Source organism: Pantherophis guttatus, chromosome 5 (genome assembly GCF_059756535.1).
Source record: "Pantherophis guttatus breed Tessera chromosome 5, ASM5975653v1, whole genome shotgun sequence".
Lineage (NCBI taxonomy): Eukaryota > Metazoa > Chordata > Lepidosauria > Squamata > Colubridae > Pantherophis > Pantherophis guttatus.
In genome coordinates, this window is record NC_142067.1 from 64,570,237 (window position 1) to 64,596,204 (window position 25,968).

Below are 25,968 nucleotides of genomic sequence, written 5' to 3' on the forward strand. Positions count from 1 at the left end.
TAGTCCAGACGAGAGGTGACGAGGGCATGAGTGACTGTGCGTAACGAGTCCCGATCTAGAAAGGGACGCAACTGGCGAATCAGGCGAACCTGATGAAAAATCCTCCCGGTCACGGCCGTCAGGTGTTCTTCTAAAGACAGCCGTGAATCCAGGAGGACGCCCAAGTTGCGAGCCCTTTCCGTGGGGGCCAGTGATTCGCCCCCAATAGCCAGCGATGGCGTCAGCTGACTATATCGGGACGTCGGAAACCACAGCCACTCGGTCTTGGATGGGTTGAGTCTGAGCCCGTTTCTCCCCATCCAGATCCGTACGGCCTCCAGGCACTGGGACATCACTTCAAGGGCATCGTTGGGGTGGTTCGGGGTGGAGATGTACAGCTGGGTGTCGTCAGCGTACAGATGGTACTTCACCCCAAAACCACGGATGATCTCGCCCAGCGGCTTTACATAAATGTTGAACAGAAGGGGCGAGAGAACCGATCCCTGCGGCACCCCGCATATAAGGGGCCTCGGGGTCGATCTCTGCCCCCCTGTCAACACAGACTGCGACCGGTCAGAGAGAAAGGAGGAGAACCACCGTAAAACGGTGCCTCCCACCCCCAACCCCTCCAACCGGTGCAGCATGATACCATGGTCGATGGTATCAAAAGCCGCTGAGAGGTCTAACAGGACCAGGACAGAGGAACAACCCCTGTCCCGAGCCCTCCAGAGATCATCAACCAACGCGACCAATGCCGTTTCCGTGCTGTACCCAGGCCTGAAGCCCGACTGGAACGGATCTAGATACGCCGCTTCATCCAGGTACTGGGGTAGCTGTCGCGCAACCACACTCTCAACAACCTTCGCAACAAAGCAAAGGTTGGAGACTGGACGATAATTAGCCAATATTGCCGGGTCCAGGGATGGCTTCTTGAGGAGAGGCCTTACCACCGCCTCTTTCAGGGCGGCGGGAAAGACACCCTCACCCAACGAAGCATTTATAATCCCCTGGAGCCAGCCTCGCGTCACCTCCCGGGAAGCCAGCACTAACCAGGAGGGACACGGGTCCAACAAACATGTGGTCGCGTTCAATCTACCCAGAATCCTGTCCACGTCATCTGGGGTCACAGGATCAAACTCATCCCAGATAACAGTCTCAAGACGTTATTATCTAATAGATTATACTTAGTTAATAATTAACAGTATACAAACTTAATTTAATTAATTAATCATTCAACAAACAGTGTAAAAAGAGAGAAGGGGTTAGAAAAATAGCAAAAGAGAGAATGGTTTATCTTAATAGATATTAATAAATATATTACAAGATACTATTCAGAGGTTATTTCATGCAGTTATCTTAGAGGTTTTTTTTACAACGACCTTTTTACACGTCTTCCCTTCCTTATGTTGCTCCAGCTACAGTTCTTAGGTTTCTAATGTCCTTTTAAAATTATTTTTGATGCCCTTCTGTCACCTCTTTGTCCTCCATTCCAAAAAATCCTCCAAATATGAGTCCAACTTTCTCCTAATAGTTCTTTTTTCCCCCCACAGTTCTACTGGTCAATCGTCTTTTGCAATGGCAGCTCTTCCTGCTTCTTTTCTTTTCAGTCCCAACCTTATCTCCTTCTGTCACATCAACACAACCTCCTCTTTACTGTTCACTCACGAATTCCATCACCTTTTCCTCTCCGTTCCTCCATGCCTCTGCTGTACCGAAAGTGTTGTTTCTCTTTGCTGTCATCCTGTCAGTTGAAATTATTCTGCTGATTCATTCTCCCTCCGCCCAATAGCTGCTCGGTCTCCTTCCAGGAATCCTCTGTTCTGACAGGACCGATCTCACTTCTCCAAACTCCTGTGTCTTTACGATGTTCCAGCAAAACTCCACTTCTAACACTATCTGCTCTGATCTTCTTCTCTCCCCCAGCTCTTTGTTGGTTTATCGCAGCCTCGAGTCTGCCATTTCAAAATGACAGACGTCTTCGCGCTGAGTTAACAGAGGCATCCGTTTGAGCGGCAGGCACTTGCCCCACGCTTTGCCACTCTCCAGATTCCCTCTCTAATTCGCAATGCCCTCCAGGCTCTTGTGCCCCTAAGGGTCCCCAAAGCATGAAAAAAATCCGGGGTTGAAGAGCAGAGATCGCTCTCCTTCCACCTTCTCGCCACGAAGCACCAACAGGAAGTCCGAGCCTGGGAATCACTTCTTATCTCTTTCTCAGACCAGATGTTCTAACAACAACTTTGCACCTGTGGATTGGCTCATTCAACCTCAGACTGAGGGGAGGGGTTTCTAACTATTTTATCCTAACTGTATTGCCTGAGGGGGACTTTAGATCCTGCTTTCCTTTGTCCTGCAATTGCTCTCTTTCAATAAAAGTTTCCTTTTGAAATGCTGAAGTTTCAAGAGTCTTTACTTTTTTGAACGGAGAGGAGAGGCAGATCCTTACAATATCTTTCTGAGTAAATGCATGATAAAATATCTCTAACAGCGAGGAGTAATGATGACATTAACAACCAAAGATCATGATTTGTTCAACACCTACTTGTAACTGTTCTTTGTTCTCCTATTTTGCCAAGGCCCAGCATTCAAAATTGCTTTGAAAATCCTGGTCTGGATTTTGAAGCCTAAATTCATTTTAAAATACCAATTCAAGCCAATAAACCTGTTTTCAGCACAATAATAAATGTAAGTATTGACATAAAGGACTGATTTCTATAAAATGGCATAAAATTGATTTTTAAGATACAGCTAATACTTTCACTTCCAATGATTTAAAAGTTCCTTAGCTACTATGCATAAATGGCATTTGTAACTATACTTATCCATTAGAGTTCATAGCAACATACAAAACAGAAACACAATCAACACAATTAAGAACCTCAATAAAGAGAGGACTATAAATAAAGTCTTTATGTTGTTTTCTGGACTTTTTTTACAACATAAACAGCTTTGTAACAGCTTTGAAAGAAAATTTAACAGGGCATTTCCAAATTCATGAATTTAGTATATCAGCAATTTCCCCATATTTAGTTCTAGATTCAGAAAAAAACCCGTTACAGTTTTGAGAGTCAGATAAAATGATGCCATTTGCTACATAGATAAACTTGATAGTAGGTGAAAAACAGAATAACAGAGGTGGAAAGAACCTTAGAGGTCTTCTAGTCCAGTCCCTTGCTCAAGCTGGAGACTCTATACCATTTCAGACAAATGGTTGTCCCATCTCTTTTTAAAAACCTCCAATGATTGAGCACTCACAACTTCTGGAGGCAAGACAGTCCACTGGTTAATTGTTTAGTTGGTTTTCTCCTTGATTAGTTTCCATCCATTGCCTCTTGCCTTGTCTTTAGGTGTTTTAGAGAACAGATTGACTCTCGTCTTTTTTGTGGCAATCACTCAAATATCAGAACACTGCTATCATGTCATCCCGGGTCTTCTTTTCATGAGATTAGACATACCCAATTCCTGCAATTGTTCTTCATATGTTTTAGTCTCCAACCCAAATCATCTTTGTTGTTCTTCTCTACACTCTTTCTAGAGTCTCAACTCCCAACACCTCTTTTATATTTTGGCAACAATTACTGTATGCAGTATTTCAAGTGTGGTCTTATCAAGGCATTATAAAGCAGTACTAACACTTCATGTGATGTTAATTTTACCCCTCTGTTAATGCAGCCTAGGACTGCATTGGCTTTTTTGGCAGCTGCAGCACACTGCTGGCTCATATTTAAGTGGTTGTCCATTGGGACTCCCAGATCCCTTTCACAGTAGTTCTATTGAGCCAGGTACCACCTATTATATATACCTGTGCATTTGGTTTTTCTTGCTTAAATGTAAATTGTTACTTTTTTCACTACTGAATTTCATTTTGTTAGATAGGGCCCAGTGTTCAAGTCTATTGAGATCCTTCTGGATCTTAAGCCTATCTTCTGGTGCATTGGCTACTCCTACCAGTTTGGCAAATTTGATCAGTTCCCCTTCTATTCCCTCATCTAAATCATTTATGAAAATGTTAAACGTTACTGGGCCTAAGACAGAACCCCAGGTCACTGAACTGCATATTTCCCTCCATATAGATATAGTTCCATATAGATGTAGTCCCATTTGTCAGCCAGTTATAAATCCATCTGTTGGTGATGCTGTTTATCTCACATTTTTTAACTGACCAAAAAGTAGATTGTGGTCTACTTTGTCAAATGCCTTACTGAAATCCAAGTATAATATGTCCACAGCATTTCTCTGGTCTACTAATTTAGCCACTTTTCAAAATGAAATAAGATTTGTTTGGAATGTCCCTGATATAACAAATAGGTCCATGATGTTCTGCTCCTTCCTTTTCTATCACACTTTTTAATCCTAGAATGTTTCTGGTGTAAATTACTTCGTCAATGCATTATCATATTACATGAGCTAGGAGAAGCCCACTGGGGCAAAGTTTTGATCCTTTGGCATCTGGACATTGCTCAGTGAACTACATAATCCCAATAGTCACAATCTGTAACTAAGACTGATTGGCATATCATTATCCACACTTTCTGCATAACCAAACCAAAGTTGCAACAACTTGCTAGGAAAACATGCTTTCTATCTTAATAGGCACAAGACTTTTGAAAGAAAATACCTTTGTACAAACCCATTGCATACGATAAACCTACAAACATTGCCTAAGATATAATGTTGACACATCCCATTTATTATACCTGTTTTATGAGCAAATGAAGGTCTGAAGTGCTATTCTTTACAGGATCTTGTGAAACTCGGATACACACTCTATGCATTAGAAGACACACTCTGCTGAGTGCTTCCATTTTTGGATTCATTTGCCTTGTAACTAGCCAGGGCATCATTTTCAGTATTCTCTGGGGATTTTAAGTTCTCCTTTTCTACAAAGTTGCCAGATGTCAGAGGTTTGCAGACATAACAAAAAGACTTGAAGCATATTACCAATCCTTCATAAATATTGGAAGAAAAAAGCTTCTTGCATGGATGACAGAACTGGTAGAACACAAGCATAAAAAGGACAGCTATGCAATAGCCAATCAGTAGTTGTAAGAACAGCACTGGAGCACATACATATGTGTAGACATCTGTCTTGTATGTGTACCACATTATTAAGAGAAAAGCATTCTCAAAAAACCTCAGCAAATAGTACAAAGCCAGTCTACTCCAGTTTGGCGATTTGTCAATTAAATCAGAATCATTAAGCTTCAGCTGCACCGCTGACCAGCAAAACATATTGATGCCGGCATACAGGAAAGTGAGGAGACATAAGACAATGGTGGTGCCTACTTTGCTCAAGGCCTTCTCTATGTTTTCTGGCAGAGTACACTTGCTTTGCCAGAACTGAATCCAAGGATTAAAAAAAAAAGCAAAAAAATTCACCAGCACCACAGGCAGGATCCAGATCTGAAGAACTGAACTGAAGAGGACAAGGACTATCACCCTTGTTGCTATCTCAAAGCTCCTCCAGAGGAAAATGCAAAGGTAGGCAGCAGGTTTCACACTGATGTCATAATCGTCATACTTGATCTTAATGGCTAGAATATTGCATCGCAGTGCTCCATACACAATTGACAGGAGGGAAAGGACCATGAAGATACCTTGGAAAAATAAATACGACAAACAATAATTTTTTGTTTTTTTTAAAAAAAAAACAGCACTGTCCGAACTGCAGGAATGAGACTATATTTGGAAATTAAAAACCATACAGAGCACTAAAATATTATTTTTCTTATGCAAAGTACTTTCCCAGTTCTCTTATACTTATTCCTAGTGCTGGGAAATATTTTTCCAGAAAAGCTATAAAAATAAGCACAAAAACTTATGTGAAATAATACTAGCAACCATACACTATTTTTCTGAATGACTGGCTAATGCATTATACAAAAGCACAACTTTCTTAATTATCAACATATTTATTAACTGAACAGAAAGAATATAGTAGACTACTGCTTATAAGCCACAACGATCAGCTGTGCAAGGTTCCCTGAGTTACAACAGTGATGAAAAAAGGAACTTTATGACCAATCCTCACTGTTACAGTTCCCAGGTCTTTAAAATAAATAAAAGCTGGGTAAGATCATAAGCAGTTCCATTTAGCAACCACTTTGCTTAACAACTGAGTTGCTGATCCTAACTATGGTTGTTAAGTAAGAACAATCTGTACTATTGTGCTAAGCCAAAACAAAACACACTGCTTTATGACATACCATAATATGTAAACCCAGTTATTCTGTACACAAAGGGAAGTTGAAAAAATCAATCAAGCACTTCACATTTTAGCTCTTTAGGGCTTGAGAAAAACATCATACTCACATCTCAGCAATCCTCCAAACCTCTTTACAAAAGGCCCATGGATTTGAGCTTCAGATCTCAAAGTGTGTAAAGCTGTTCTGTCACTTAATTGTGAAGTCTTTCCCCCATCAGTCACCTGTTATTTGGGCTCCTTAATAGAAACATGATTAACACCTACCAGCAGTGGGATTGAGTATGTCTGCAGGGTAAAGTGGCTGCCTATTCCCACTGCCCATCAACTGTTATTTAGGCTCTTTTTGAAGATGGATTTAGTACTCCTTTCCAAGAGCATTGCATAGTGTTTGAAAATAGCCATATAACAACTGGCTGGTAGGAGGATTATTCAAGGGTCCTTTACACACAGCCCTTTTTTGGAGCTGTTATAAAACAGAACATAGAATAACAAAGTTGGAAGAGAACTTGGGGGTCTTCTAGTCTAACCCTCTCCTTGAGCAGGGGACCAATTTTACCATACCATTTTAGACAAATGGCTGTCCACTCTCTTCTATATATTCTATTATATTTATATAGATATTGTTCAACTATATCACTATACAGTATTATAAGATCACGCATCTTACCACAGGATAATAATGTGATTTATTTGGCTTCCATTTAGTGAGTTCTGGGAATACAGACATTATGGTTATAAAGAACGGTTTATTGTTTATTGTGTGAAATAAATCTAACCAAATGTGTTTTTTTTCAGTAAACCATGTTCAAGCAAATTGTCACTTGATGCAAATACAGACAATGTAGCCCCTATGGATCATACTACTTGCAAATATCTTTGTTGGAGGTACCTTTGATTGGTACAATGCTCTCCATTGGTAATCTCAGGTTTAAAAAAAATTATTTGAAAATAATTTAAAATTGTAGCCTAATCTAATATCTGAGATTGCAGCCATTTTTACTTTATTTTAATATGTAATATTTATTTTAAAAGCATTGGCACCTACAACATTGGTAAATATTATGATGACACCAACTGCCTGAAAATGTTTCTGACAACATATGTCAAGTTAGTGATACCACCACAATAACCTCTTTTAACCATTTTTCTGAACCTTTCTAAAAAGAGAGAAATAATTCCCTTCTCAAAGCATTTACTGAAACATAAATAGAAAAAGAAAACACAGTTGTACATACTTCTAGTTGCTGTGATCTCTTGTTGCAGGACACAGATGTAAAGCTGAAGTGTTAGCTGAGGTGCAGATCCTAGGAAAGCTTGAATCACTGATGCTCGGCTAAATGCAGATCTGTGTGTAAACAGCTTCCCCTCTGCCTGGCCTACTTCTTTCTCAAGTTCTTCTGAATGTCCATCTTTTGGCATCTGTCTTTTCTTAGTAATACTGACATAAGGCTCTTCCACTCTACCTGCATGAAAGTAAATATAAAAAACTTCCATGCACCTGGAAGAAACAAACCAGAGAAACCATCACAGCTATCTATTTCTATCACATATTTAAAAAGTCTAATGGATTGCATGCACATTTATACCCCACTGCCACTCTCTGAGATAATCTGTATACACATCAATCAGATAACTCACATTTAAAATTATTAAAATTATGGATTATATAACAGAGCAAAGTAATAGCACTAAATATTTTATATGAATATCCAGAATATTCTAAACATCCCCATGGAAACAGATTATTTTGAGAAAAGCTTCCTTCTCTTGATATGTTACTATTTGGTTACATGCTAATATGATCCACATTTAGCATTAATGAATTTACATAGCCCAACACATATCTTGAGAAGCATTTTGGCATACTGGTTAAGGCACCAGGCTAGAAACCAGGAGACTGTGAGTTCTAGTCCTGCCTTTGGAACAAGCCAGCTGGGTAATGTTTGGTCAATCAGTCTCTCAAGGTCCTAGAAAGAGACCCTAGGAAACACCTTCTAAAAAATGTTACCAAGAAACTTGTAGGGACTGTAGGAAACTTGTAACGATGTTGACCCAAGGACAGCAAAAAACCTTAAACCCATATTACATATATCTCAATGTACTATGTATGATTTATTTATTAAATAATTTTATATTGCCATCCAACTCACTGACAGTGATGCCAGGCAGGTTAAAGGAATAACCCCCCCCCCAAACAAAATCCAATAGACATCCTCGCCCCTGGTGCCAACAAACAGCCCACCATCCAATGGGTTCCGTATTAACCTGAATCATCAGACCCACTGACAAAACTATGATTTCAGGGCCATTTGAAAGAATATGAAGATGGGTGCTAGTGTTATCACCGTAGGGATGATGTTCCGCACATAGGGAGCCACCACAGAAAAGGCCCCTAGTTGTTCCCACTAGGTGGACCTTCTTGATTTAAGGGACCCATATCATACCCTGCCTCCCTGATTTGGTGGGCTGGATAGATATAATTGGGAAACATGGTCTTTCAAATAACCTGGCCCCAAGCTATGTAGGACTTTAAATGTGATAACCAGCACCTTGAATTGGATCCAGAAGCAATTCATCAATCATGTAGTTTCCACAAGAGAGGTGATGTGTGCTAATCTAGACTTGCACAAAACCATGCAACTGCTACATTTTGAACCAATATAATGCAAACACGAGCAATAGAAAATAATCCAACCAGCACCTTAAACTTTAAAAGAGCCGATTTTAACAAATTCAGAGAGATCCTATGAAAGATTCCATGGATGAAAATCCTAAAGGGGAAAACAATTCAAGAAGAATGAGAAACTCTGAGAAATGCAATCATAAAAACCTAATCCAGCATAATACCACTCAAAAAGAAAAACAAGAAATTCAAGAAGAAACCATCATGGCTGCAATTTGATCTCTCTGACAAACTGAAAGACAAGCATAGAAAACAGAAAGAGGGACACATAACTAAGGCTGATTACCAGCAGATAGCCAGAACATGCAAAGACAAAGTCAGCAAAGGCTCAGAATGAACTAAGGCTTGCTACAAAAGTCAAAGATAATTTTTAAAAAGTTTATTCCAACATATTAATAACAAGAAAAAAATCAAGGAAACAGTAGGTCCACTAAGGAGAGAAGATGGCAAGGAAGTAACAGGCAGTAGGGAGAAAGAGAGCTGCTTAACTCATTCTTTGCATCAGTCTTCACACAAAAAGAAATTGTAGCCTGATGTACCAAAAAAGCTGCTGTAAAAGACAAACTAGAAATAAAAATGAAAATAAGCAAGAAAATAGTAAGAGAACACCTATCTGACCTTGATGAATATAAATCACCAGGACCTGCAGCTTATACATCCCAGATTCTGAAGGAGCTGGCAAATGTTATCTCAGAATACTGTACCAAATCTTTCAAAAATCCTGGAGCACAGGGGAAGTACCTGAGGATTGGAAAAGGGCTGATGTGGTTCCTATCTTCAAGAAAGGAAAAAAAAACAAACAACCCAGATCCAGGAAGCTACAGACCAATTAGTCTAACATCAATACCTGAGAAGATCCTGGAAAAGATAATAAAAAAACAGATCTGTGAACAACTATAAGCAAATAAAGTTATAACTTTTTTTTTAATTGACGTCTGTATATTTTTGTGTTTTTAATAGGCTGTACACCGCCCTGAGTCCTTCGGGAGAAGGGCGGTATAGAAATAAAATTATTATTATTATTATTATTATTATTATTATTATTATTATTATTATTATTATTATTATTATTATTATTATTTAAAAACAGATGATGCTAAACCAATCCTATTTCATTCTTTGATAAAGTCACTAAATTAGTAGACCAACAAAATGCTGTGAACATAGTATACTTAGATTTCAGTAAGGCATTTGACAAAGTAGACCACAATCTACTTCTTGGTAAGCTAGAAAAATGTAGAATATACAACACCACCACCAGATGGATTTGTAACTGGTTGGCAAATCGTACTCAACAAGTAGTCCTTAATGGTACTACATCCACATGGAAAGAAGTAAGCAGTGGGATACCACAAGGCTCTGTCTTAGGTCCGTACTCTTCAATTATCTTTATAAATGATTTAGATGGGGAATAGAAAGGGAACTCATCAAATTTGCAGATGATACTAAACTGGCAGGAATAGCCAACACCCCAGAAGATAAACTCAGGATCCAAAAAGATCTTGAACAATGGGCCCTATCCAACAAAATGAATTTTAATGTGGAAAAAAGCAAAGCTTTACATTTAGGCAGGAAAAATAAAATAAAATAAATAAAGGTATAATACAGATTAGGTGAGACCTGGCTCAAAAACAGTAACTGTGAGAGGGATCTTGGAGTCCTAGTGGATGATCATTTGAATATGAGCCAGCAATGTGCAGCAGCAGACAAAAAAGATAATACAATCCTGGGTTGTATAAACAGAGGCATAGAATCAAGATCAGGTGAAGTATTAGTACCACTTTACAAAACCCTAGTAAGACCACACCTGGAATACTGCAACCAATTTTGGTCACCATACTACAAAAAACATGTTGAGACTTTGGAAAAAGTTCAGAAAAGAGCAACTAAGATGATCAAAGGCCTAGAGACTAAACCATATGAAGAACGGCTGTAGATTTTGGGTCTAGCTAGTCTAAAGAAAAGAAGAATTAGGGGTAAGATGATAGCAGTATTTCAGTATTTGAGGAGCTGCCACAAAGAAAACGGGGTCAAATTATTCTCCAAAGCACCAGAGGTCATGACAAGAAATAATGATTGGAAACTGACCAAAGAGAGAAACAATTTGGAATTAAGGAGAAACTTCCTAACAGTAAGGACAATTAACCAGTGAAACAGCTTGCCTTCAGAAATAGTGGGTGCTCCATCACTGGAGGTTTTTAAGAAGAGACTGGATAGTCACTTGCCTGAGATTGTATAGGTCCATGATGGCGAACCTATGGCACGTATGCCAGAGATGGCCCACAGACCCCCCTCTGTAGGCCCGCATGCCGTTGCCAGCTGCTCTTCTGGTCTCCGGCACACACATGCGTGCTGGCCAGCTGGTCTTCCCATGTGCCAGAGCATGGGAAACTTGAAGACCAGCTGGCCAGTGCGCATGCACATGCTGGCCACCTGGTCTTCCGGTTTCCAGTGCACATGGTCTTTGGGTTTCCCGTGTGCCGATGCATGCATGCGTGCTGGCCAGCTGGTCTTCGGGTTTCCGGTGCTCCGACGTGTGCAAAGACCAGCTAGCCAGTGCGCATGTGCATGCCGGAAACCCGAAGACCACGTGGTCTTCGGGTTTTCAGCACTCCAACACATGTGCATGCATGTGCACGTGTGCGTTCTGGTTTGGGCACTCGGTGCTGAAAAGGTTTGCCATCACTGGTATAGGTTCTCCTGCTTGAGCAGGGGGCTGGACTAGAAGACCTCCAAAATCTCTTCCAGCTCTATTCTATTCTATATTCTATATTTATATTTTATATATGCAGACTATATTTATATACTACAGACCATATTGGTGCCAGAGAGGCTTAAAATTCTTGATTCTTTTAAAAATCAAAATATCCTGATACACAGATTATAATTTTGAATTTTAATATTTTGCATTGTGAGTTAAAGGCCCAGAGCTCATTGAATGGCATTGAATCATGCTATTCAATGAAGTGTTGTCATGGCTGGTGCCATTCAGGACCAAGCATTTATCGCATACAAGAAACAATGATTAGCTAAAAGTTAAATCATCTTTTCTCTTCGTGCATCCCATTGCCAGAGAGACTTGAAGCTGCCAATACTGAGAAACACTAATATCGACCTTTAGTTCATTCAAAGGAAAGATTTATTAGCACCATATGAATCTGATTTTTAACGATTTTTAAAAAGATTCTCAGACAGCTAAAAGTAGAATAGGCTTTACAGGTGTATCAAAGACCAAGCTCTTTATTTACTGTAGGCGTTGGACCACCCACTTCCCTATAGCAATGGATTCATCCCGAGTCATACAGCCAGGACCCCATAAACGGTTGTATCCTTCTGTGCAGTGTGTGACGGCTTATTGTCATGGGTTGCTGCCATTCGGGAACAAGGGCACCGCATTCATCTTGAAGAGCCCTCAGGAGGAGAGCCCAACCTTGGCATTCCTCCTCCGTGCAGCCACCGTCCCACCCACCTGACAATGGGTCCCAGCTGCAGAATGTGAAGCAACAATACCAGCGGCCTGTCCCGGCTGAGGTCGCGGTGGATGAAGACGAGGCTGAACTGGACCAGGATGCAAGGCAAGAGAGCGAAGAGGAGCGTCAGCGACTGCCAAATGCGGTCTCCCGCCGAGCGGTAGGTGCTGCTCAGGTACAAGGCGATCGCCGTTTCTGCCACGAAGAGGAATAGCGAGAGGAGGACGGAGCCCGGGAATTTCATCGCTCCTTTTTTGTGGCCTGCCTTCCAACAGGCCAACCGGCGGCTCAGGGGGCTGAAAGGGAAAGCGGATGTCGTGGCAGAGAGACCCACAGCGGAGGCCTCCTGACGCCCATCTCCGTCTTCTGCAACGGCGCTTCAATTTCTTGGGCGAAGAGAGGAGCGACGGGCGCTTGCAATGCATGGCCGCTAGGAGACAGGACTGAGCAGCTTGCAGCACTCCCCGAGAGCGACGGGCATCTGATCACTGTTCGACTCGTCGCTTAACTCCCGGAATTTGGAAACAGTGAAATCTCTCTACATTGGATACAAAGACGTATTTTGCCACATGCTGGAGTTTGGCCCTACCTCAAATCAAGCCCAGATATACCCCATGTTAGTTATACAGGGAAAGGAAGAGGTGGCTTGAATGGTGAAACCTTTTGATTTTACCCTGAGTGTTACTCTCCTTCTCAAACAGCAGACAGTAATAAAGCCTTGCCCAACCAGATATTCCACAAATGTCTAGGTACCAATTATGAATTAGGATATTGTATCCCCAGATATCAGGGAGAATGCTTTTAGAAAGGCTGTGGCATAGATACTCAATGGACAAAATTCACCCAGTGACAATTGCCCCCAGTTTCATTGTTGTAGAGATGTTTTGTGGAGATGAGGAATTAAGAAAACATCCCAATTAGGGCAGACAGAATCAGTTTAATTATTTTATTGCAATAAAAGGATCAGATAGGTATTGATACCTCAAGATCTGAACCCCGTTATGATCCTGAGACTCCATTTTTATACAGTTTCAAACAAAGGATCCTTTGAAGTTAGCAGTTCATATGGTCCTATACATTTATCAATTTTAATTGACATTACAGAATTTCTTTGCAAAACAGTCATAATTCTTTTTGTAGATTACTGAAGCATATCTGTTATCTTTTGTTGAAATAACAAAGTGGACATCCCTGTCACTTTAACCTCAAGGTGTAAATCACGTAGACTGTTCTTATCTGTGACAACTGAGAGGCCTTGAAGTGAGCATCCTGTGTTCTGAATATAATTGCAAGCAATTTCTCTCTTACAATATTAAGAACAAAGAGGGGCCCTTCAGTGACTATCTAACTGGATTCGTGTTTTTATTTATTTTATTTTATTTTATTTGTTACCTGTTCCACCATACTCCCCCCTCTGAGAGTTTGTCTTAAGCATAAACTCTCACAACTTACTTATAAGTATAACTACTGAGTATAACAAGTTCCAATAAACAATTCTATGATATAAAAATGCTAACAAAATATAAGAATTAAAGGCATATAAAAGATTATATATGATTGTTTCCATTCTTCTAAGTCTTAGGAAGATTCTCTCCATCTTTCCATTGGTCCCATTTCCACATATGGATCTACAGCAGGATCTGTAGGTCCTTCCATAGGGTAGGAACCAAGTTGATTAAGAAATTGTTCTGTCAGAGCTAGTTCCCTTTCAACTTTAAGTTCCTTTACTGCTTTTATGGACAATTGTCTGAGGAGTGGTATGACACATGGAATGAATGCTAAACCAGCAATGGCACATATGAACAAAAATATCATTTGCTTAATCCAGCCGGACCCAGGCACCCAAGAAAACCACATGTCAGAAGCTTGTAACCTCTGACTTATCTTGGAAGCCCTATCCTGTAACTCCCGAGCACCTTCTCTGACCACACCTGATTTGTTCATATAGAAACAACAATCTTCACCTAAAAATATACATGTTCCTCCTTTTTCTGCTGTCAGGAGGTCTAAGGCACGTCGGTTTTGTAACACCACTGCTGCCAAGGAGTCTATTTGATTTTGGACCTCTATCAAAGTACCAGCGATCCGATTCAAACTTCCTTGTAACTCTTCTGAGATTTGTCTGAATTGAATTACTGAGTGTGTAATTCCTGCTATACCTGTCCCAACAGCTGTACCCATGCCTATAAGCACTAACAGTGGGATAAGTATAGGGACCCTCTTCTGGACATGTCCCAAAAGGGGAACAGGAATAGCATGCTCTGCACTGACCACACCTATTTTAGGAAAAAGGTGGGCCAATGTACAAGTTCCAGTCCAGTTTGTTGGTATGCACAAATATGCATTAGTTCCACACAGAAAAAACACTCCTTTTTCTTCCACGCATATTCCGATGTTCATGGAAAAGGCATGGATTCTTCGGTTGTTTTCATTAGTCCAAACACCTAGAGTACCTGCTACAAACATCCCTGCTAAAGGTTGTAATGGGATTTCTAGTGAAGGGTCCTTCTGCTTATCTCTGAGAATTGGACCTTCAAAAACATATCGAGAGGTAGTATTTCCAGGTGGAAAAAGGATACATAAACCTGATTTGGATTGTAAGTTGAACCAAAGGGGAAATCTTGGAGGTCGAAATGGTCTTGGACAGCTTTCAAAAGACAGATTCCCTCCACCCCACTTTTCTTTCCTAAAGTTCAGTTCAGGTGGAGCTGTGAAAGTAACCCTTTGTTGAAATTTGCGGTAAGCAGAGGGAAAAATTCCCTTTGTTAATTTTATGTCCACCAGGTTTATTTTAGGGCCAAAATATATTATTGACTGACATTGTTCGTCTGTCAGGGATCCTACAGGCCTTCCACGTTTCTGATGTCTCTTTACACACAAAGAAGGTGTTCCTATGAGGTCTACACCTGTAGCAATTGGGCCTGTGATAGGAAGACGACTTTTTCCCAATCGTTTGAATGCTTCATAAAAATCTCCTTGTATTGGTGAGACAGGTACTTTATCTTTACTATCCCTTTCAAGGAGAATTGTAGCCTTTGTTTTGACCCAAAGGTGTGATTTTACAGGAATAGCATGATAAGATGTAGGGTCAGCGGATAGACATAACCAGCATTTCTGACCTAGGGTAGGGTTATACTGATTAACAAGATCTTGACTTAATTCCAGAATTCGTGATATATAATCTCCTCTATGTAATTGTTGCAAAGGCCCATTTTCCTTATCTACTCCCCCCTCAGCTGGGTATGTCAAGATAGGAACCTTAGGTGGTGGAGTTGTCTTAGGTCTAAGGTAACGACCTCGTGCATATACAATGCGTTTTTGGCGTGAATGAACTTGACCTAAAGTGTAGTCATCTAGGGAATCAATGTTCCCTACATGGTTACTTGAGAATGCAAGAGCAAATAATGTACAAAGCCATAAGCAAAACATAATCACTGTGGTGTGTAGCTCACAACGTCAGGGTCAGGGAGAGAGTTAGTGGTGCGTGTGGTTTGGGATATAGCAGTAGCAAGAAAAATCCTAGGTTTACCACAAAAACGTTCCTTATATATGTAAAACAAAATTACTAGTAAGATTAGAAAAACAAATACCCACAAAATGTATTCCCAAACTTCTAGTGACATTAGCATATGTATGAAAGAGTTATATGAAAGCTAAGAGAATGTATATGTGCACTGTGAAGGTCGTTGTCCTCCTGATGAATCTTCCGCCGTGCGTAGAGAATCAGCTTCCGGAGTGATTCAACAGGGCTGGCGGTCACCATCGTGCGTAAAGAGCCTGTTGCCGGTAGGGTTCAGCAGGGCGTGTTCTTCCTCTTAAATCTCAGCACTAGGGGTTTCTCCGTCTGTATCACCTCGTACGTCACTGGATCAGCCTGGTTCGCCGGTTTCAGCCTCGTCCAATGGATCCAGGATTTGCCTTCTAGCGTTTTAACTGCAAGAGGTGAACACATCACAACAGTATACGGTCCTTTCCATCTAGGCTTTAAAGGTTCATCTTTCCAATGTTTTACCCACACTCTATCACCTGGCTTGTAATTATGACCTGCTGTTGTAATAGGGGGTGGTCTGCACTCCTGCATATAATGCCTTAATTGGTTAACATGATTGTTATGTTGTTGTAACTGCAAAAGTAATTTCTTGGCTTCCACTCCCCCTTTCTGAGCTAAGTCAGGCCAACCTTGAAAATGGTGTTTGAACAAAGCCGGGGGTCTTCCATATAAAAGTTCAAAAGGAGACAACTGGTATTTGGTTCGTGGGGTAGTTCTAAAAATGTACAAGGCCATAGGAAAGACTTGAAGCCATGGCAAATGTGTTTCTAGGCACAACTTGGTAATGATTGCTTTCAATGAGCGATGAGCTCTCTCAATTTTCGCAGCTGATTGAGGACGAAAAGAACAATGATATCTCCACTTTACACCTGCTGCTTCAGCTAAGTGGCGATTTATACGTTGTACAATTTCAGGGCCATTATCAGAACTGATGTGGGATGGGCAGCCAAATCTTGGAATTATTTCCTTTAAAAGAAAGCGTGCAACTTGTATAGCTAACTTATTTCGAGTAGGGAAGGCTTCCAGCCAACCAGAATACGTGTCAATAAAAGTGAGCAAAGCTTTATAACCATTGCATCTGGGCATATCAGTGAAATCCACTACTAAATAGTCCATTGGCAAGTAAGAGATGGGCTGTTGTCCTTCAGGTAAACGTGGTCCTTGCCTGGCATTTACTTGAGCACAAGTGGAACACTGAGAAGTGACCTTGGCCACCAGGCTCTGCAAATTAGGAATGTAAAAAGCAGCCTGTAATTGCTGAGCCAAAGCTGTTTTGCCGATGTGTGATGTTTGATGTGCTTCCATTACTAGGGGCCACGCAAGGGAAACTGGTATCACTGGGCGATTGTCTGGAAGTGTGTACCATCCTCTCACAAGAGTGGCTTTGAGATCCCCAATAGCTTTTTCCCTTTCCACAGGAGTATAGGTTGGATGGGATTTCTCAATGTATGATGCAATTTCATGTGCCAAATAGAGATGAGAATTTGTTTTATCTATAGGCTGATGTGCTGCGAGTTTAGCTTCCTTATCAGCAAATCTATTGCCTTGGGCAATGAGGGTGTCTGTTTTCTGATGACCCGGGCAATGGATAACAGCTAAAGACTTGGGAAACTTTGCAGCTTTGATCAACCTTTTGATTAAAGAGGCATGTTGTATTAATTTGCCTGAAGAATCAGTGAAGCCCCTTTCTTTATAAATAGCAGCATGTGCTTGAATAGTCAAAAAGGCATATTTACTGTCAGTGTAGACGTTAAGAGTTTTGCCTGAGGCTAATTCCAATGCACGGATAAGAGCCCATAATTCTGCTGCTTGTGCGCTGGTGCCCACAGGAAGGGACGAACTTTCAATGACCCCTTGTATACTAACAATTGCATAGCCTGCATATCTAGTCCCGTGTTCTACAAAACTGGATCCATCCGTAAACCAAGTGAGCTGAGCATGTAAAAGAGGGGTGTCAGTTAAATCTGGTCTGCAGGAATATTGATGATCTAAAACATATAAACAGTCATGCAGTGGGAGAGATGCATCTGGTATTGGCATGAGGGTAGCTGGGTTAATGGTCGCACATTGATGAAGAGTAATTTGAGGATTGTCTAGCAAGAGTGCTTGATATGTATGCAGCCGTTGGTTACTCAACCACAAATGTCCTTTATGTTCTAAAATAGTTTGCAGAGCATGTGATGTATAAACTGCTACGTCTGAAGTAAAAGTCAGTTTGTTTGTATCTTTCACAAGTTCTGAGACAGCAGCTAGCATTTTAAGACAGTGCGGCCATCCCTGGGCCGGGGCGTCAAGTTGTTTAGATAAGTAAGCTACAGGCCGTTGCCATGACCCGTGCTGTTGTGTCAACACCCCTAAAGCCACATTATGACGGACGTCTACATAGAGACGAAAGGGCTTAGTGAGATCTGGCAAGCCGAGAGCAGGGCAGGAAGTGAGAAGTGTCTTTAATTGCTCAAAGGAATTTATTTGCTCTTTGCCCCATTCAAAAGGATCGTTTTCAGCGCCTCGAGTCGATGAATACAAAGGCTTGGCCAGGAGAGCAAAATTAGGGACCCATAAACGGCAAAAGCCCATGACTCCCAAAATGCCTCTCAATTCCTTTCGGGTTTTAGGTGGGGGCAGCTGCAAAATTGCCTGTTTTCTAGGTAAGCCCAAGTTTCTTTGGCCTTGAGACAAATTATATCCCAAATATGTAACTTCCTTTTTAACTAATTGCGCCTTCTTTCTGGAAGCCCTGTAACCACAGTCTCTCAGTAATTCCAGAAGCATTTGGGTATTTTTAAAACAATTCTCCTGTGTGGTTCCTGTCACTAAGACATCATCTACATATTGAAGGAGACAATCACCTTCCTGAATTGGCTGAAAGTGTTGTAAGTCCAAAGCAAGGGCTTGACCAAAAAGAGTTGGAGAATTTTTAAAACCTTGAGGCAACCTAGTCCATGTATATTGAGAATGGCGACGTGAGTTAGGGTCTTTCCACTCAAAGGCAAATAAATCCTGGCTATCAGGATGTAAGGGAATTGTGAAAAAAGCATCCTTCAAGTCTATGACTGAAAACCATGTTGCTGAAGGAGGGATAGTTCCAAGCAAAATATATGGATTAGACATAATTGTATGAAGTGTTACAGTCCTATTATTGATGGGTCTTAGATCCTGTGCAGGCCTAAACCCGCCATCTGGTTTTTTTATGGGTAATATTGCAGTGTTCCATGGGGATTTAGTTTCCCTTAATATGCCTGCAGCTAAGAATTTGTCAATTAAGACTTGGATGGCTGTAGCTGCATCCTGTGGAATGTGATACTGGGGTATTCTAATGGGCTGGCATCCTGGTTTCAGCTTGACTTCAACTGGAGATGCAAATATAGCAAGCCCAGGGGGATTGTCTTCTGCCCATAAGGTAGGAACATTGAATTTCTCCCAATTGCTTTCAATGAGTGTGTCTTGCATTAGCATTAATCGCCACGTTTCTTCCACTGGGTGTGTTACTGTTAAGTATTGTCCATTATTATTGAAAGAGATAGTGGCTTGTAGTTTAGAAAGCAAATCTCTGCCTATCAGTGGAACTGGGCAATTAGGCATGTACAAAAATTGATGCTCTACTAAGCCGTTTCCAACTTTGCATTTAACTGGTTTCAGGAGACTGTGTGTAACTGCATCGCCAGAAACGCCTTGGACTCTAATCTTCTTAGCTGACAAAGGAGCCACTTGTGTGTTAATTACTGATCGACTGGCTCCGGTATCAACCAGCATGCGTACGTGATATTTTCCCACCCATAAATCCATCAAGGGCTCCGGGGGGTGGGGTGAAGCCACGGAGCAGAGGCAGCTTCAATCGTCCCAGTCCATATCAGCTAAGCCGATAACTTCTGGATTCTGGGTTGACTGGCTGGGTGAGATAAATTGCCTCTCATTTCCTCTTCTTCCTCTGAAAACTCCTCTCATATTCCCTCTCACAGACCTTCCGTTAAATCCTCCTCTATAACCTCCTCTCACCATCTGAAATCCACGCCCGTAGGATACTTCTCTGGGTTCCATTCTTCTACGGGGACATTCTTTCTTCCAATGACCATTTTCTCCACAAAATGCGCACTGAGTAGGTCCTAAAACGACCCCACCCAGCGCCAAAGCTAACATCTCCGTCTGCTTTCTGTCCTTAGCAACTTGCCTTTTCTCTTCCTCTTTTTCTCTGTTCAGATAAACCTTCTTAGCAACTTCTAACAATTCAGACGTGTTCTTGCCAAGAGCGCCCTCTAGCTTCTGAAGTTTACGTCTGATATCAGGAGCGCTCTGGCTAATAAACCTCTCATTCAACATAAATCTGTTTGCAGGATCCTCAACATTTATGCCTGTATGAGTTTTATAAGATTCAATCAAACGAGTTAAAAATGCTTCCGGGGATTCATCTTTTTCCTGCAAAACAGTGGCGGTCTTTGCATAATTAACAGGACCTTTTGCAGCCTCTCTCAAACTTTCTACACATAAGAGGCGGTAGTTATTTAGCAGCGTTTGATGTGGGGGATGGTTATTATCCCAGTTGGGGTCTATTTCTGCGGCAGCTGCTATCTTCGCGGCCGCTTGATTAGCATCAGGAAACATGCGGTTTAATACTTTTCCTTTAGCAAGTTTGAATTTCTCTCTGTCTTCCATAGAAAGCAATGTATTTAACAGCAATTGGATATCTCCCCACGTGGGTCGGTGAGTTTGCATAAGAGTGTTGAAAAGGTCAACAAGATCAAAGGGTCTTTTGCTAAATGGACCATATTGATGCTTCCAATTTAAGAGATCCGTTGTTGTGAAGGGCTGATATTGTAACAGGGACCTAATCACAGGCTGACCTTGTGGGTCCTGTCCATGATCCAGTATCTCCCTTAAAGGAGCTACAATTGCTACCTTTTTAAGACTTGTCTGAGATCTGGTCCGGGAACTAACAGGGTTTTCTGTCTCCTCTTGTTCTCCTTCACTCTTAACTTCTCTTTTGACTTGTAAATTAGGTCTCCGAGGTGGAATGTTGGCAGGCTGCGCTGAATGAATGTTTTGTTTTGGTGCTGCAGGAAGGGGGGCATAGGGAGGGGGGCGGTTTGTCTCTTCCTCCTCTTCCTGACTGAAAATCTTAGTTTTAGCTCCCTGTTTAGTTTTCCTATTCTGTTCTGCCATCACACACACACGCACACATTCCGACTGATACTTTTTAAGCCATTCGGGGTTTGCCATTTGAGTAAGCTGCCATTGATCAATGTACGGAAACTGCTCCCAAAATCCTTTCTGTGTTATAATTTTATGCACCTTTGAAATTATTATTGGATCGAGCGAGCCCCCTGCTGGCCATTTTACACCTAAAGTTGTCCAAACGTTGGTGCAAAGGTGCTGTAACTTGTCAGGGTTGCATGGAGGACCTCCGTAAGTTTCAGAAAAAGCGGTTTGAAAGTGGGCTAGCATGCCTTGTAACGGTGTCCGCTGGACACTGTTTTTCCCACCCATTCTAATACACTACCAACGATCTGAGGCCCTGGACACTCACAGCCACCTGCAGAAACTGCGTTGGTTTAACCTCCCTTCACAGCCTAATCTAGAGGGTTGGAAAACGCCGTTTCCCCCTCTCAGGAGATTGATCAGATCCCCTTTTCTGTCTCAAAAATAGACAGACCTATCTTTCCCCGTTTAAATGATTTACTTGCCTGGCAGATGCTGTCTTCTTTCGGCCGTCTGCGGAGTTACTGGGTCTTGTCTGCCCTCTTGTGGGTCCTTGGCTGAAGCTGCTTCGCCAGCGAGCATACGGCCGTCTCCCAACGAAGAATTCTAGAGACTTTCAAAGGAGTCTTGTGCCAGCTGTTGATTTCTTCGATGCAAAAAGGCCGGTCCCGCTGGGGCAGATCGCCTAGGAAGGAAAAAATCTCTGCTTCTCAAAGTCCCATCTGGGGTGCCAATTTTGTTGTAGAGATGTTTTGTGGAGATGAGGAATTAAGAAAACATCCCAATTAGGGCAGACAGAATCAGTTTAATTATTTTATTGCAATAAAAGCATCAGATAGGTATTGATACCTCAAGATCTGAACCCCGTTATGATCCTGAGACTCCATTTTTATACAGTTTCAAACAAAAGATCCTTTGAAGTTAGCAGTTCATATGGTCCTATATATTTATCAATTTTAATTGACATTACAGAATTTCTTTGCAAAACAGTCATAATTCTTTTTGTAGATTACTGAAGCATATCTGTTATCTTTTGTTGAAATAACAAAGTGGACATCCCTGTCACTTTAACCTCAAGGTGTAAATCACGTAGACTGTTCTTATCTGTGACAACTGAGAGGCCTTGAAGTGAGCATCCTGTGTTCTGAATATAATTGCAAGCAATTTCTCTCTTACAATATTAAGAACAAAGAGGGGCCCTTCAGTGACTATCTAACTGGATTCGTGTTTTTATTTATTTTATTTTATTTTATTTGTTACCTGTTCCACCATATCATGGTGGTAAAAGTCTACAACTATGTACTAAGATTGGGTTAGCAATAGATATAGAGTATACCAAATTTTAATGAAAATTATCAGTACTTTTGATCAGTGATGTCATCAAAGTAAAAAAACCCACGTGATGATTATGTCACCAGATCATGCCCCTAAATGGAAGTGATGTGCTCAGCCCCCACCGTCCGGATATGATGTACATACCCCTCCTCCCCGAATGTGATGTGCACCACCTCATGTGGTGCAGTCAAGCCTCTGGGGACATGATTAGCTTAACCCTAGACTAATTCTATGGACATTCAAAACCAACCAACCAAACAAACAAACAAACAAACAAATAAATAGCTAAGTAAAGTGAATAATTAACAGAGGCCTGTGTTTTTGGGAAACATACCCTACTTTGGAGGCGGGGGTGTGAAATTAAAAAAGGGCTTTTTATTTCTAATCATTCTAGCCTAATGATGCTTTTAATTTTTGTGGAGTTTTAAAAATCTGTGTCTCAAAAACTGAGAAAAAATGAGCCCCTAAAAGGCAGCCAGGGCCTGCATTTAACCCCCATTTTTTCTAAAAGGTATTTATTTCTAGGTGGTTTTAAAATCATTTCCTCGAATGCAGGGGAAAAAAAAAACTTTTAAAACCCACAGCTGGTTTTTACCTTTGTAAAAATCCAAAGACACATATTTTGCCAAGTGCCCCCCTCAAATCCTCATGTACATGTAACCGTTTGAACCACGGCCTTAATAAAATTTATTCTGCCCCCTACAGCAAAAGACAAGGAATATTAACAGGAATTAAAATGCTCACAAGAGGCAAGCAGCCAGGCGGCAAGTAGGGTTAAGACTTGTTCGGGACATGCCCGGGAATGTCATAACTCCTTGATTCTGGGCATGCACAAGGCTCAAGGATGTCTCATTGCAAGGGCTGGGGAGTTTGTGCAGGCAGGTTTAATTCCAACAGTCTTTTAAAGATGGTGTTGTGGCTCTGTTACCAGAGCCTGTGTCATCGTCAGGAAAGGACTCCGAGAGTGAAGGGGAGGAGTTGGCAAAGCCTCCCTTTCCAGGACCCTCCTCTCTGGCAATGCCTTCGGTGTCCGCCGAAGGGCAAGAGATAGGGCCAGGGCCAAGCATGTCCACGCAGCCACAGATGGACAGTGATGAGGGTAATGAGTCTTGGCTGGACCCACGCCAGCGTCGCAGAGATAAGCACGTGCAACAGAAGAAAGGGTGTGCCCGAGATTAGGCTGAGTCACTGGACCACACCCCACAGGATATAAAAGGGAGCGTGGTGGCCAGTCAAACCTTGTGACGAACAAAGCTGAAAGCTTCCATGCCATTTTGCATTGCCGGACTTTTGCTTTAAGACTGGATTATCTCTGGACTTGATTGTAATTATTGAGCTGCTTTCCTTTGATGTATCAGAAGTGGGGAGAAGTTATCTCTCCTCTTCGTAAATAATAAACTCTTGGCAGGCTGCCACTAGGTTGTTGCCAAGTTCTGTTATCATAAGGAAAAGGATTTTGCCGGCTGGTTTGGTCTTTAACTCCTGAACATCTGTTGGTGTGTGTGCGTGGGGTTGGGGACAGAACAGATGGCAACCTCTGATTCCAAAGATGTTTTTAAAAACAACAGGAAAAGCTAGCGTCGCATGCTCTGACACAAGGCTCCAGCCGGCAGAATGCAAGAGTTTCTTGTTGGAAGAAATATCCTTCTGGGTTCAGCTCCAAGTGGGGACAAAGACACTGGAAACATGGAGACTGCTTGGAAAGATGGTTTAATGGTGGACAGGATCACATGGCTTGAGTTCCTGAACAGAAAAGGGGCGAGACGCAGTGAGTCCCCCGGTTTTATGCTCTCTCTGGCTTTGAACTTCCTGGGGCCCTGAAAGAGTATCCTGATTGGTTGTCAGACTCCCAAGGGGTGGGGGGTCTTAGTTAGCCTTGCTAGCTGATGTAATCTTCCCAGGTGCCATGTGGTGATTTTCTGTCCTAGATGGGTCCTATTGTGTTACAGATGGTCCTTTGACAAAGGATTAAGTTTCTGCCTCTGGCCCATTAATAAAGGTGGGAGGCTGAGTTTCTGCTTCTCTGAGTTTCTACTTCTCTTTTAGGGAAAATATTCTGTTCTTTTAGTATATCCTAAAATATTTCATTTTTCTAGGAGAGGGGTGAGTGCTAACTTCCTACACTCTGTTGCAGGGGTTATGATAAAGAAAGTTTTTTATTCAGACCTGTTTTGCACGGCTGCAGCATGGTGTGTTTTAACTTTAATGATGAGGTGCAGAGTACTTACCAGACAGCCTGTGAAATGATGAATGATGCTACATTATCTCCCAGCAATGGTAAGTAAATATGTTTTTATTTATAATAATGTTAATGCTGCTGGAGCGGATAGCACACTAACAGGCTGTGCTTTCTATTTTGCAGACTCTGAATCACTTCAAGACATCCTGCTTTTATATTCTTATGGTAATTGCCGTGGTCACAAAGCTTCTGCAGATTTTTCTGATCTAGACTATAACCGGGATTCTGAGCTATCCCAGAGACCATGCTATCTACCCTGTGAGTTAAAGAGCTGCAATTTGTGTAAAGACTGGTTTGCTTGTGACTGTGGACATGATTTGTGGGGTACAGGCGGGTCAACATATTGTAAAATAGCGTGTTATGGACCTTTATCTTCTGATTCTAATAGTGGTGATGAGGGATATTTTTCTGATGGTGGAGCCATGTCCCTCTGAACTCTGTATAACCAATAAAAGAACATGTTAACGTCAAAGCTTGACTATTTGTCAGTGATCTTTCAATATAATGATGCATGAAAAGCTTCTAAGCCAAATTTATTTTACACCAGGATGTGTAGGGAGTTATGGAGGTGTGGATACACTTTTTCAGGAAGCTAGAAAACATGATAAAAACCTGACCATGAACCAAGTCAAGATGTGGCTGTCAGAGCAAGATGCTTATATGCTTCATAAGCCTGCAAGAATTAATTTTCCTAGAAATAAAACAGTAGTGCCTGGCTTAGATCATCAATGGCAGGCTGACCTCATAGATGTCTCCAAATTTTCTAAGGAGAACAATGGAAAAAAGTACATCTTAGCAGTTATCGATGTGTTATCTAAATATTTATTTATTTATTTATTTATTTTTGCGATTTATATGCCACCATTCTCCTGAAGGACTCAGGGCAGCTTACAACAACAATCAATAATACAAATCACAAAATAACAAAATAAGTTAAAAACCCCTTAAAAACCATATCTAAAATTATTACAGTTTGTGCAACCCCTAGTAAATCAAGTTATTTGACGGAAGAGCCACGTCTTCAGTTTGCGGTGAAAGGAGGGGAGGTCCGGGGCTATCCTGAGCTCGGTGGGCAAATCATTCCAGAGGGTCGGCGCTCTGACAGAGAATGCTCTCCCCCTGGGGGCCGCCAGTCAACATTGTTTGGCTGACGGCACCCTGAGGAGGCCTGCTCTGTGGGAGCGCACGGGATGGTGGGAGGAAGGCAGAAGATGGTTCTGCAAGTACCCCAGGCCTAAGCCATGTAGGGCTTTATAGGTAAGCACCAGTACCTTGAAACGGACCCGGAGAGCAACCGGCAGTCAGTGCAGCTCACGC

At 41.6% G+C, this 25,968-nt stretch overlaps 2 protein-coding genes and 1 long non-coding RNA gene across 6 annotated transcripts in view; 1 reads left to right on the plus strand and 2 right to left on the minus strand.

Moving 5' to 3' along the window:
• Nucleotides 1-25,129, plus strand: part of LOC148113422 (uncharacterized) — a 112,119-nt gene extending 86,990 nt beyond the window's left edge. For 2 of the 3 annotated variants that reach the window (XR_015728221.1, XR_015728222.1), the window contains exons 3-5: nt 23,981-24,180; nt 24,547-24,689; nt 24,775-25,129. Coding sequence is in view for 1 of the 3 variants with exons in the window: in XM_087871293.1 (XP_087727419.1) it covers nt 24,547-24,689; nt 24,775-25,085 (454 nt within the window). In the remaining 2 variants the exon portion in view is untranslated. The remainder of the gene's footprint in view (nt 1-23,980; nt 24,181-24,546; nt 24,690-24,774) is intronic. The other variant, XM_087871293.1, reaches the window with a different exon arrangement.
• XK (X-linked Kx blood group antigen, Kell and VPS13A binding protein) lies at nt 2,847-12,824 on the minus strand. Of its 2 annotated transcripts, none has more exons than XM_034423799.2 (3): nt 12,334-12,824; nt 7,417-7,679; nt 2,847-5,573 (listed from the first exon to the last, which is right to left on the minus strand). In XM_034423799.2, exons 1-3 carry the CDS (start codon nt 12,576-12,578, stop codon nt 4,744-4,746), a joined length of 1,338 nt encoding a protein of 445 aa, XP_034279690.1. In that variant the 5' UTR covers nt 12,579-12,824; the 3' UTR covers nt 2,847-4,743. The 2 variants fall into 2 exon arrangements, with proteins under 2 accessions (XP_034279690.1, XP_087727418.1); XM_087871292.1 differs by having other exon boundaries at nt 12,375-12,736.
• Nucleotides 13,267-21,797, minus strand: LOC148113423 (uncharacterized). Its single transcript, XR_015728224.1, has 2 exons — nt 21,563-21,797; nt 13,267-16,267 (listed from the first exon to the last, which is right to left on the minus strand). It is a non-coding gene; the product is annotated as an uncharacterized LOC148113423 (long non-coding RNA).
• Nucleotides 25,130-25,968: the final 839 nt, after the last annotated feature.